General features: G+C 41.0%; 1 protein-coding gene across 1 annotated transcript in view; it reads left to right on the top strand.

Annotated features, from left to right (window-relative positions):
- The first annotated feature begins 2,611 nt into the window (after positions 1-2,611).
- Positions 2,612-12,453, top strand: part of SUMF1 (sulfatase modifying factor 1) — a 106,073-nt gene continuing 96,231 nt past the window's right edge. The window contains exon 1 of the mRNA XM_054482508.2: positions 2,612-2,932. Within this exon, the coding sequence (XP_054338483.1) occupies positions 2,663-2,932 (270 nt within the window). The 5' untranslated portion in view covers positions 2,612-2,662. The remainder of the gene's footprint in view (positions 2,933-12,453) is intronic.

Genomic DNA, 12,453 nt, shown 5'->3' on the forward strand with positions numbered 1-12,453 from the left:
GAAGGAGCAAGGAAGGCTACAAAATGCAGAAGGAGCTCAAACGAGGGATGGAGGGTGAGAGATATTTTATATAATTACACTAATTTGTACAGAGCTGATGGCTGAGTTGGACTTTCTAACTCTTAATTTTTAGAACAAGCCTCCTCATTGAGAGGAGGAAAATATTAGAGTGGAAAATATTGATGAGAAATCTCTCATCAATCTCATACTCACTGATTCGTGACTACAAAGTTAGACTGAGACAAAAGAATGATCGTCCTGGAGAACCAACAAAGTTCCATCTTTGATAATGATTAGTAATAGCAAAGTTATTGTTGAGATATGTTAAATGTCAGGTACCAGGCTATGCCTTTTATATACTTTGTGTTATTTAATCCCCATAAAATCTATAAGAAAAAGGAATTATTATTCCCATTTCACACACGAAGAAATAGAGGCTCAGAAAAGTGAAATAATTTGCCTAGGTCATACTTCATGTAAAGTGGCCAGCTTTAACCACAGCTCTTTCTGAGTCTAAGACCTATATTATTTTCTCCACAATTTGCTTCCCCTTAAGAGAAAGAGCTAATAGTTACTTCATTCGTTCATTCACTTATCCATAATTTAATAAATGTTCACATTGAGTGATCACGTGCCAGGCTTGGCCTGATTTTGCTGATACAGTGGCAAACAAATAGGCAGGAGCCTTACCTTCATGGAGGTTGTAGCCTAATGGTGTAGCTGGACCATGAATCAAAGAAGTTCAGGTCTCTGAAGCACAGCTGACACAGCATGTGCTGAGACTGACATTTGAAGGAGGCGAACAAAGATTACCATTGACCTAGACTTTGACAATATATTATGCACAGTAAATACATACAACCTTGATTAAGGCATTGACCTTTTAGCTTCATCAATTTTGAAATGAGTATAGTAATAATACATTTCTTGCCAAGTGGTTGTAATCTCAAATGAGAAAATGTGTGAAAGGCCTTGGCAAACTGTAAAATAGTCAACAAGGAGAAAAGGCCTTTTTTTTTTTTTGAGACAGGGTCTCACTTTGTCACCCAGGCTGGAGTGCAGTGGCACAATCACGGCTCACTGCAGCCTCTGCCTACCAGGCTCAAGTGATCCTCTTGCCTCAGCCTCTGAAGTAGCCAGGACCACAGGAGTGCGTCACCATGGCCAGCTAATTTTCTTAATTTTTTGTAGAGACAAGGTCTTGCTGTGTTGCCCAGGCCGGTCTCAAGCTCCTGGCCCCTATTGATTCTCCTGCCTCGGCCTCCTAAAGTGCTGGGATTACAGGCTTGAGACAAGGTGCCTGGCTGGTCTTTTCTTTATGCTAAAAAAAATTCAAACAGATACTACATTAGAATAGTGCAATAAACACCCGGATGCCCATCAACCAGCTATGACAGTTATCGACTCATGGCCAATCATGCTTCATCTTTAGCCAGACCCTGATTACCCATTTTTTGGGAAGCAAATCTTTGACTGCCTATATTTTTATCCATATATATAATTACTCCTAAAAGCCTAAAAACAAAATTTACAGCAATTCCTTAATTTTATCAAATATCATAATTTGACTTAGTTGTTAAATTTCCCTGATTATCTCAAAAATTTTGAACTCAGTAGGTTTGAATTAGTATTTAGATAAAGTTCATATATTAGTATTTAGATAAGGTTCATATATTGCAGTTGGCTGCTATGGTTTTTTTTTTTTTTTTTTTTTGAGATGGAGTCTTGCTCTGTCCCTAGGCTGGAGTGCGGTGGCGCCACTTCGGCTCACTGCAAGCTCCACCTCCCGGATTCACGCCATTCTCCTGCCTCAGCCTCCCGAGTAGCTGGGACTACAGGCGCCTGCCACCACGCCGGACTAATTTTTTGTATTTTTTAGTAGAGATGGGGTTTCACCGTGTTAGCCAGGATGGTCTTGATCTCCTGACCTCGCGATCCACCCGCCTCGGCCTCCCAAAGTGCTGGGATTACAGGCTTGAGCCACCGCGCCCGGCCTGCTATGTTTTTTTTAATCTGTAAGTTTTTCCTTCATCTTCTTTTTGTTTTGGTTTTGCATTTTGTTCGATTACGAAACTGTAGAACAGTGGTTCTTAAACTTGTGTGCATTAGAATCATCTGGAGAGCTTGTGAAACGCTGGATTGCTGTGTCCAGTCCCCACGAATTCTGATTCCGTATTGTATTTCTCTTTTTTTTTGAGACGGAGTCTTGCTCTGTCGCGCAGGCTGGAGTGCAGTGGCGGGATCTCGGCTCACTGAAACCTCTGCCTCCCAGGTTCAAACGATCTCCTGTCTTGGCCTCCCGAGTAGCTGGGACTACAAGCGCGCCATTACTGGGTCTTTGTGAGGATTAAATGAGATTTTAAAAAGTGAAGTGCTTAGCATAGTACTCTGGCACTTAGCAAATGCCCAACAAATTTGATTGTCATTTTTCAACCAAGAAATCCTAAAGGGGTGCACGGTCTGTGGAAGGCCTTGAGTTTTGTGGAGTTTTGTGTTTTGCTGCGTTTTGACGTCAGCACAGGCAAGCAGGAGCGCCAAAGAAGTACCTGAAGAAAGGTGAAGAGCAAGTCTCCTGGCCACTTCGTCAGTCAGCTCAAAATTCTGCCCCTTTAAGGAGGGCTCAGCCACGTGACCAACCGGGTCACATGGCCCGCGGGACAACATGGCTGCGCCCGCACTAGGGATGGTTTGTGGACGCTGCTGTGAGCTGGGTCTCGTCCTCTTGCTGCTGCTGCTCTCGCTGCTGTGTGGAGCGGCAGGGAGCGAGGAGGCCGGGACCGGTGCGGGCGCGGGGTCCCTTGCCGGTTCTTGCGGCTGCGGCACGCCCCAGCGGCCTGGCGCCCATGGCAGTTCGGCAGCCGCTCACCGATACTCGCGGGAGGCTAACGCTCCGGGCCCTGTACCCGGAGAGCGGCAACTCGCGCACTCAAAGGTGCTCCATCGATTCCTCCGAGGCGGGTGGGGGCTGCTCGGTTCCTGGACGGGGTTGGAGTAGGCAAAGCAAGGCACTAGTAGGAAGGGAAGTAAAGGTTATAACCACACCCCAAATCGAGCACCTGCTGATCCCGTATGAGGAGTTCCTTCTCCGTGCCTCACCGGAAGACTCCATTTAATTGACCATTAGGGAGTTTGGTTTGAGGGTTATTGTTACTACTTTACCCCCTATTTCTTCCTCCCTCCAACCTGTTCTCTTAATGAGGATCTCATAATTTTAAGGCAGTCAAATTATGGTTTAAATCACCATTTCCTCTCTTATTAACGGAATAAATTAGGATCCTGGGTCTCAGTATCTTCAACAGGGTTGTATACTTATCTGTAGTCTCCTCGAGTACACTCTGCTTGAGGACAAGGGCTTGTATTGTTTATCCTGCTATTCTTAGCACTTTAGCACTTAGGAAGGACTAAGCAAACTGTAGTTGTTTTATTACTATTATTTATCTGTCTTGCTTAGCGCCTGTGTGTGTTAGGTGCCGGGATATATAAATAACTTACTGGCCGGGCACAGTGGCTCACATCCCTGTAATCCCAGCACTTTGGGAGGCCGAAGCGAGCAGATCACGAGGTCAGGAGTTCGAGACCAGCCTGGCCAACATGCTGAAACTCCGTCTCTACTAAAAATACAAAAATTAGCCGGGCGTGGTGGCGGGCGCCTGTAATCCCAGCTACTCGGGAGGCTGAGGCAGGATAATTGCTGGAACCCAGGAGGCGGAGGTTGCAGTGAGCCGAGATCGTGCCACTGCACTCCAGCCTGGGTGACAGAGCAAGACTCCGTCTCGAAAAAAAAAAAAAAGAAAGAAATACCTGTTACTTCATTCTGTCTGTCTGGTATTTTGCATATGATGTGTTGTCGAAACAACTTATGGGACTAGAAGTCAGGTCTTCTGACTCTTAAACTAGTGCTCCTTCTTGTTTACTTAGCAGACACTATCCTTTTCCCATTCCATTTTTCTTTCCTTTTGGTTAATCCTGACCAATATTTAGGACTTAGGTGAGAGGTAACATCCACAGCAGGTTTTACCTGACCTCCTCTCTTTCTCTCCCCTTCAGTATTTCCGTATCCTGCCTCAGTATTATGTGTTTACTCTGACATAACAATTATTAAAGATGTTTTTCTGCTGATGTCTCTCCCCAATTGGACTGTGAAGGTGGTGGGGTCAGGACCATGTTTTAGTCTCTCAGGTGTAGAGTGTAGGAGGTTGATACCTGGGCTTCTCATTGTTTTTCCATCCTGTATAATTTTTGGCCTTTGATTTTTTTCCTGTTACCCCTTAGAGCGTGCCCTGCAGTATTGTTTATCTTTTGTGTGTTGAAGACTCCTGATTACTGTTTTAGTGTGTATTGGCCATACTTGATATTAATTCCTCTCCAACTTGCCTGGTAATTGATAATCTCTCTCTCTTTCTTTTTTCTTTTCTTTTTTTTCTTTTTTTTTTTTTTAGACGGAATCTCGCTCTGTCACCAGGCTAGAGTGCAGTGGCACGATCTCCGCTCACTGCAGTCTCCACCTCCTGGGTTCAAACGATTCTCCTTCCTGCCTCAGCCTCCCAAGTAGTTGGGATTACAGGCACACGCCACCATACCCAGCTAAGTTTTGAATTTTTAATAGAGATGGGGTTTCACCATGTTGGCCCGGATGGTCTCAATCTCCTGACCTTGTGATCCGCTTGCCTTGGCCTCCCAGCATGCTGGGATTACAGACGTGAGCCACCGCACCAGGCCAATCTCTCCCTCTTTCTAAGGAGAAATCCTTACATCTGTTTATCTATTTTTTAATAGGGCAGCCATCTCATTTGCATCTATACATTGGTCTGTCTCAAAATTTTATCTAGATTTCTCTGGCAAGCACTGAACACTTTTCATTTTTAAACATTCTGTTTTCCTGTGGGTTCCAGAATGGGATGTGGATGTTAGAATCTTTTGGATTACATTTACAAGATGTACATTTTTCATCCCTATAGAGTGGTTTTGTGTCTTGACTGGATGCTATATGGGCCATCTTTGGCCAGTTCTTATAGTCTGCTTTCTACAATGCTTAGGGGCATCTCAATTTATTAACAAATTAGTGGTTGATGAGAATATACCTTCGAGCCTTCAAGGGCTCAACTTAATGACTGAACTTGAAGTAGTCTTGTTATCAAGACAATGACGTCATAGGAGGCTGTTCTTAATCTCTCTATTTTCCTTGGTTTCAAATGTTTTAGTTCACGTGCACATGACTTTTGTCTAATTCTGACACTTTGCCATTTATTCTAAATTCAGGAACTCCAATATTTCAGGAGAAGTAAATGATCATAGTAGTGGTTCTGCCTTTTTTTCCCTCTTTGTTTTCTGTTTATTTGGTTTAATTAAACAAATGTTTATTTGGCACATTACTATGTAACACTTGTTATATAAGATTCATCCTATGTGCTGGGCACAGAAAAAGACCCATACACTACCCGCATGGCATTTACACTCTGGTAGGTGTTTCTCTCTCTCTGTCTGTCTCTCATACACACACACACACACACAGACACACACATAAGCATCATTTTTCTATAGTGAGAATACTATAGGAGGAATATGTCCAGAGTACCTGGAGAGGAAGAAAGAATTCATCCTTCATGGACAAGTCAAGTAGTGCCTCAAAAAAAAGCGTCACATTTGAGCTAGGCCTTGGAGGAAATATTTTTAGGAGCTGGGAATGGAATTCCAGATTCAAGGACATTCCAAGAAGGAGAATAGTATCAACACATGGCACATTGTGGAAATGCGTGGTGTGTGCTGGGAAACATAAGTGATTTAAGATCTGGGAGTGACATGTTCACACTTTTTAATGTAACACTTTTTAGATGAATCTATTTTTGTTTTTGTATATTCATACAATGAGTGTGTGTGGCAAGGTGAGGGACACAGAGAAATAACACTTGGCTTTGCCCTCGAGAAATTTTCAGTTTCACTGGAAAGTTATGGCAATTAGAATTGTCTGGGAAACAATATAGACATTTAAAAATTTGATGTGTATTCCCTCTGGTTATAAAAATACGATTCTCATTGAGAAAATTATCCTAACAGTTTTCTGCATGGCTTATGATTTTGTAACAAGGAAGCAAAATGTTTTAGTCTGCTTTTATCTTTTAGAAGAATTATTTGAAAGGCATTTAGGATCATGGGATGCTAAGATTGTAGGTGGCATGTCTGTACATATGGATAAAGTCAGTCTTGATTTCCTGTCTGAGGAGGTTTCTGACTGGTAATGCTTCCCTGGGCATCCAGGCACAATCGAATGCCGTCTCTTCCATGAAACCTTCCACCTCCTACAAAGAAGTAGTTTTTCTATCCTCTCAGTTCCCATAGCTTATTTTGTTGTTGTTTGATGACAACTTGTATATTTTCTTTAATGTAGTGCTAGTGGTTTTTTTTTGTTGTTTGTTTTGTTTTGTTTTTGAGACGGAGTCTCGCTCTTGTCGCCCAGGCTGGAGTGCAGTGGCGCAATCTCGGCTCATTGCAACCTCTGCCTCCTGGGTTCAAGTGATTCTCTTGCCTCAGCCTCCCGAGTAGCTGGGACTACAGGCACCCGCCACCACGCCTGGCCAATTTTTGTATTTTTAGTAGAGACGGGGTTTTACCATGTTGGCCAGGATGGTCTCGATCTTTTGACTTCGTGATCCACCTGCCTCTGCCTCCCCAAAGTGCTGGGATTACAGGCCTGAGCCACTGCGCCCAGCCCTAATGTAGTGCTAGTTTTGTAGTTGTCTGATATTCTACATTGGAAGCATTCTTAGATGTTTTAATCTCTATATCCCCCACGTGCCTTATACGTTTTAGGCATTCTGTAATAATTTCTTGAATGACCTGTGTTTCCTTTTTTGGTGGATACAATATTGAGAAACTGCCTTGGGAATAGAGAAGGTCACATACTTTTTCAAGAAACATTTGTAAAGTATTCTTTTGCTGTATTCATCCTCCTAAGATTCCTGTGAGAGAGATCGTCTCCCACTTTGCAGATGAGGCAACTGAGGCTTAAAGGAATCATATAGCTCAGAACTGCAAGAAACTTTAATGTCATTTCATCTATGATTAGTGTCTGTCTGTAGAGGCAGGAGGGTGACAGAATGGTATAGATAAATAAGCCCTGTATAGATAGATAAGGCAGGAGTTTGTGGACAGATCCAGAGAGCATGCTTCCCTTATTCACCCAGCTTTCTCATAAGCCTTTAGCTTATTTTATTTTATTTTATTTTTTATTAGAGGGGACTCAGAACAAGAGCCTTTAGCTTTTAATATTAGGGTTGAGGAGAGGAAAGAAGGAAAAGGAGAAGTTACACAAAAAAGTTATGTATGAGCTGATTCTATTTTTGTGTACAAGACAAAAATCTTACGGTAGCAAGTGAAAAAAAGACAAGACTGGCTTAAGCAGGAAAAAACTGGAAGGGACATTTATAGCTCCCCTAGTTGGGAAGTTCAAGAATAAATATGGCCCCAGACACACCTGGATACAGGGCCTCAGGCAGCATCTCCAAGGCCTTTCTCTTTGGCTATCTCTTGGCTCTTCTCTTGGCTCCATTGTCAGGTAATGTCGCTTCTCCTACTGATAAGATAACTAGAAGAGAAAAAGTTCTTTCCTGGTAGCTCCAGCAAAAAGATGAACTTTGATTGGGTCTTGGGCCTATCCCTAATTACATCTCTGTGGTCAAAAGAATGCTATGGTTGGCCAGGCTTGGTGAGGGGTGGGAAGTAGGATAGAGTCATCCAGTACCCCTGGGCCACTTAGAAAGCCTAAGAAATGGTTTTGGAAAGGAATTTCAGTATTTTACAAGAAGTAGAGGGATTGGGTGCTGGATGGACCAAAATAGCAATGCCCACTGCACATGGCCTAAGTGTGTAGCCCACATATGGTTCTGTTATTCCAATGAATAATAGAGTCATTCTTGACTTCACTTATACTTCTGGCTTGAGTGGCAGTGGCAGAAGCTGTGGTGTGGCAGGGAAGGGTTTATCTCACCTTCAGATTGGAGGAGATATGGATTGTTTGAATTTGGACCTTCAATGAAGAGTTGACTAAAATGGTCCTTTTTATGTGGTTTCGGATCCTACAGAGTGAGACACTTGATTCTCTGGTTTTCACTTGAATGACATTTGACATTTGTAGGACAGAAAACTTTATTTCATTAGTATAAATGAGAAATTATGATCCACTCAGAGTGATCCAGGCTATTTTTATCTATAGTCTCCAGAATGGAAACTTGGCTTATTCAGCACTGGCTATCTCTGATGGTTAATGAAAGAAGGAAAAAAAAAAACCTTGGCCAGAAGTCCACAGTGGAAGTCATGATTGCATTAGCATTGTTGGTACTCATCTTGAGGGAGAAGAAGATGAGAAAAGTTGGATAATTGTAAAAGTTCATTAGGTACAATGGGCACAGCTTCCTGTGGTCTTTTGAGCTGAGGGATGAACAACGGTTCTCATAACAGGAAGTATTTGCCACAGGAAAGCTTTTTCTTTAAGTCTTTTATGAAATCTCTTATTAGAGCCTCTTAATCATTTTAAGACTGCTCTTGAAACTTTTGTCTGATGTCTTCAATTTTTCTACTTCTTTGTAGAGCTGCTTAAAATGTTGATTTCTCCTTTTAGGACTGGGTTATCTTGTGTCCCAGCACTTAGAGTATAGTGAGAATAATGGACAAACCTAGTTCAGTCCTTGACCTGCATCTGTTAGACAGGTTTCATTGTGATGTTGACATGTTATGCATGTCTATAACTGTTATAAATTAAATAGCATTTTTATAATTATGCATAATTCAAATGATAAATTCCTCATTACAGTCATGACCTCATTCAATTAGTAAAGATTTTTTGTGTCTGCTGTGGACCATGCACCGTGCTAGGCACTGGGGATATAGAAATAAAAGATTCATTTCTGGTCCTCAAAGAGCCTAGGTTCTAGGGAAGATGAAAACACAGAATTAAGATACTTTGGGCAGGGTGCAGTGGCTCATGCCTGTAAGCCCAACACTTTGGGAGGTGGAGGCAGGAGTATCACTTGAACTTAGAAGTTGGAGACTAGCCTGGGCAACATAACAAGACCTCGTGTCTACTAAAAAAAAAATTAGCTGGGTGTGTTGGTGTTTGCCTGTAGTGCCAGCTGCATAGAGGCTGAGGTGGGAGAATTGCTTGAGCCCAGGAGATCAAGGGTGCTGTGAGCTGTGATCATGCCTCTGCACTCCAGTGTGGGGTGACAGAGTGGGACTCCGTCTCTTAAAATATATATATATATATGTATGTGTATATATATATATATATATACACACACACACACACAAACACACACACTCTGTGTGTGAGGGCACATGAGCTAGAGGGATATGCAGACAGGAAAGGCCTCCTGGAGGAGGTGATCCTTGAACCATGACAATATTTACAAACAGACAAAGTGGTTTATGGAAATGCAGGTGAAACACAGGGCAAGAGAGAGTGTGAGAGATGAGCTCTGATGTTTATATATGTTATTCTGAAAGGCGATAGGAATTCCTGACAATTTTAAGTAGGAAAGTAGTATGGTCAGATTGACATTTTATTTTTTTAAACAGGTAGTATATTTACATGGTTTAAAAATTTAAAAACATAGAAGAGTATATAGTGAACAATTTCTCATTTACCCAGTAACCTTCCCCTCAGACAACCACTGCATGCATTTCTTATATATTTCCTCAGAGCTATGTTCTGCAAATATAAGTAAATACAAAAATATGTGAACCTGTATCCCTCAACCTACTTTCACACTAATGACAGCATATCATACTTACCATTTGTGCACCTTGCTTTGTTCTTATAGCTCATCATGGTGAGATCTTTCCATATCAATATATCAAAAGCATCCTTTTATATCCCCCTCTTCTTTTTTCTTTCCTATGGCTGCTTAATTTTCCATTTTATTGAAGGCCCACAATTTACTTAAAATGAGCCTACTACTGATGGACATTTAGATTGTTTCCAGCCCTTTTCAGTTGGAAAATTGCATTGGGTACAGTAGACTAACATTTTCAGAAGGATTAGTAGGGGCTTAAATATTTGTTGTATGAATTATTGAATGGAAGATAGATGACTTGGAAGCAGATGGGGATGTGAAAGGAGACTGAAGACAGGAACACCAATTACAAGGGTTCTGCAGTTATCTGGGGATAGAAAAGAGAGAGAGATTAGAGAGATACATATTTAGGAGATCGAGTGAGACTAGGTGGCCTGTGTAATGTTGGGAGTAGGGGACGCGAGTAGTCAAGGTTGGTTTCTTGGGATAGTAGTAATACATTAGACAAATAAAAACACATTTATTACTAATTTGTCATAAATGAAAACAGCACCATTTTTATTGGGAAGTACACTCATAGAATCAAAGCAGCCACCAGCAAGGAAAGTCAGTAGAAATAGAAAGTAGAATCAATGATTGTGGATTCCTAATTTCTGTTTCTTCTTATGTTATTTTTCTAATGCTTCTGCCCTTATTGCTAAGCGACTCTCTTTTTTTCCAACTAGTCGTCTCTCCTTGACTTCTTTTTTTCCCCTTTCTAATTTGAGCCCTTGTTTTTTGAAATTTTATTTTTAATTGACAATTTTATAACAATTTGTGGGGTACAACTTGATGTTTTGATATATATTTACATTGTGGAATGAGTAAATCAAGCTAATTAACAAATCCATCAGCTCACATACTTATATTTTTTATGTGTGGTTGAAACATTTAAAATCTATTTTTTAATAATTGTGAAATATATAATGCATTCCTTATTATAGTCACCACTCTGTGCAATACATCACTAAAGCTTATTCCTTCTATCTAACTGAAATTTTGTACTGTTTGATCAACATCTTTCCTTTCCCCATCTTCCCCTCTCCCCCAGCCTCTGATAACCACCATTCTACTTCAATTAGTTCAACTTTTTTAGATTTCACATATGAGTGAGATCATCAAGGCATTTGTCATTTTGTGCTTGGCTCATTTCACATAGCATACTGTCCGCTAGGTTCATCCATGCTGTCATAAATGACAGAGTTTTCTTCTTTTTTTTTCTTTTGAGATGGAGTCTAGCTCTGTCGCCCAGGCTGGAATGCAGTGGTGCCATCTCGGCTCACTGCAAGCTCTGCCTCCTGGGTTCACGCCATTCTCCTGCCTCAGCCTCCTGAGTAGCTGGGACTACAGGCACCTGCCACCACACCCGGCTAATTTTTTGTATTTTTAGTGGAGACGGGGTTTCACCGTGTTAGTCAGGATGGTCTTGATCTCCTGACCTCATGATCCCCTTGCTTCGGCCTCCCAAAGTGCTGGGATTACAGGCGTGAGCCACCACACTTGGCCGAGTTTTCTTTTTAAGGGTAAAAATTATTCTGACATATATATATATATATATACACACACACACACACACATATATATACATTTTCTTTATCCATTTATCTGATAAGGGACATCTAGGTTGCTTCTGTATCTTAGCTATTGTGAATAATGCTGCCATGAATTTGGGAGTGTAGATATTTTTTCAGCATACTGGTTTTATTTCCTTTGGCCATATACCCAGAAGTGGGATAGCTGGATCATATGGTAATTCTGTTTGCAGATTTCTGAGGAACCTCCATATTGTTTTCCATAATCACTGTATTAATTTACATTCTCACCAACTGCAGTAGGGTTCCTTTTTCTCTACACCTTCTCCAACACTTGTTATCTTTCATCTTTTTGATGATAGCTATTCTAACAGGTGTGAGGAGATAGCCCATTGTGGTTTTAATTTTCATTTTCCTGGTGATTAGTTATGAAGAGCATTTTTTCTTATATCTGTTGGCCATTTGTATGTCTTTTGAGCAATGTCTATTCGGGTCCTTTGCCCATTTTTAAATTGAGTTCTTTGTTTTCTTGCTATTGGGTTGAATTCCTTATATATTTTGAATATTAACCCCATATAAGATGCATGGTTTGCAAAGATTTTCCCTCATTCTGGGATATCTCTTCACTCTGTTGTTTCCTTTGCCATACATTAGGCTTTTGGTTTGATGCAATCTGATTTGTTTGTTTTTGCTTTTGTTGCCTATGCTTTTGGGGTCCAGTCCAAGAAATCTTTGCCAGGTCTATGTCATGGAGCTTCTTTTCCCAATGTTTTCTTCTAGTAGTTTTACAGTTTCAGACCGTACATTTAAGTCTTTAATACAGTTTGAGTTGATTTTTGTATATGCTGTGAGATAAGGATCTAATTTCATTCTTCTACATGTGGATATTCAGTTTTCCTAATACCGTTTATTGAAAGATTGTCCTTTCTCCATTGTGTGTTCTTGGTGCTTTTGTTGAAAATCAGATGATGGTAAATGCATGAGTTTATTTCTGGGCTCTCTATCCTGTTCCACTGGTTTTTGTGTTAGCTTTTATGCCAGTACCATGCCATTTGATTAGGTTTGTAGTATATTTTGAAGTCAGGTAGTGTGGT

This window comes from Pongo pygmaeus, chromosome 2, assembly GCF_028885625.2.
Source record: "Pongo pygmaeus isolate AG05252 chromosome 2, NHGRI_mPonPyg2-v2.0_pri, whole genome shotgun sequence".
Classification (NCBI taxonomy): domain Eukaryota; kingdom Metazoa; phylum Chordata; class Mammalia; order Primates; family Hominidae; genus Pongo; species Pongo pygmaeus.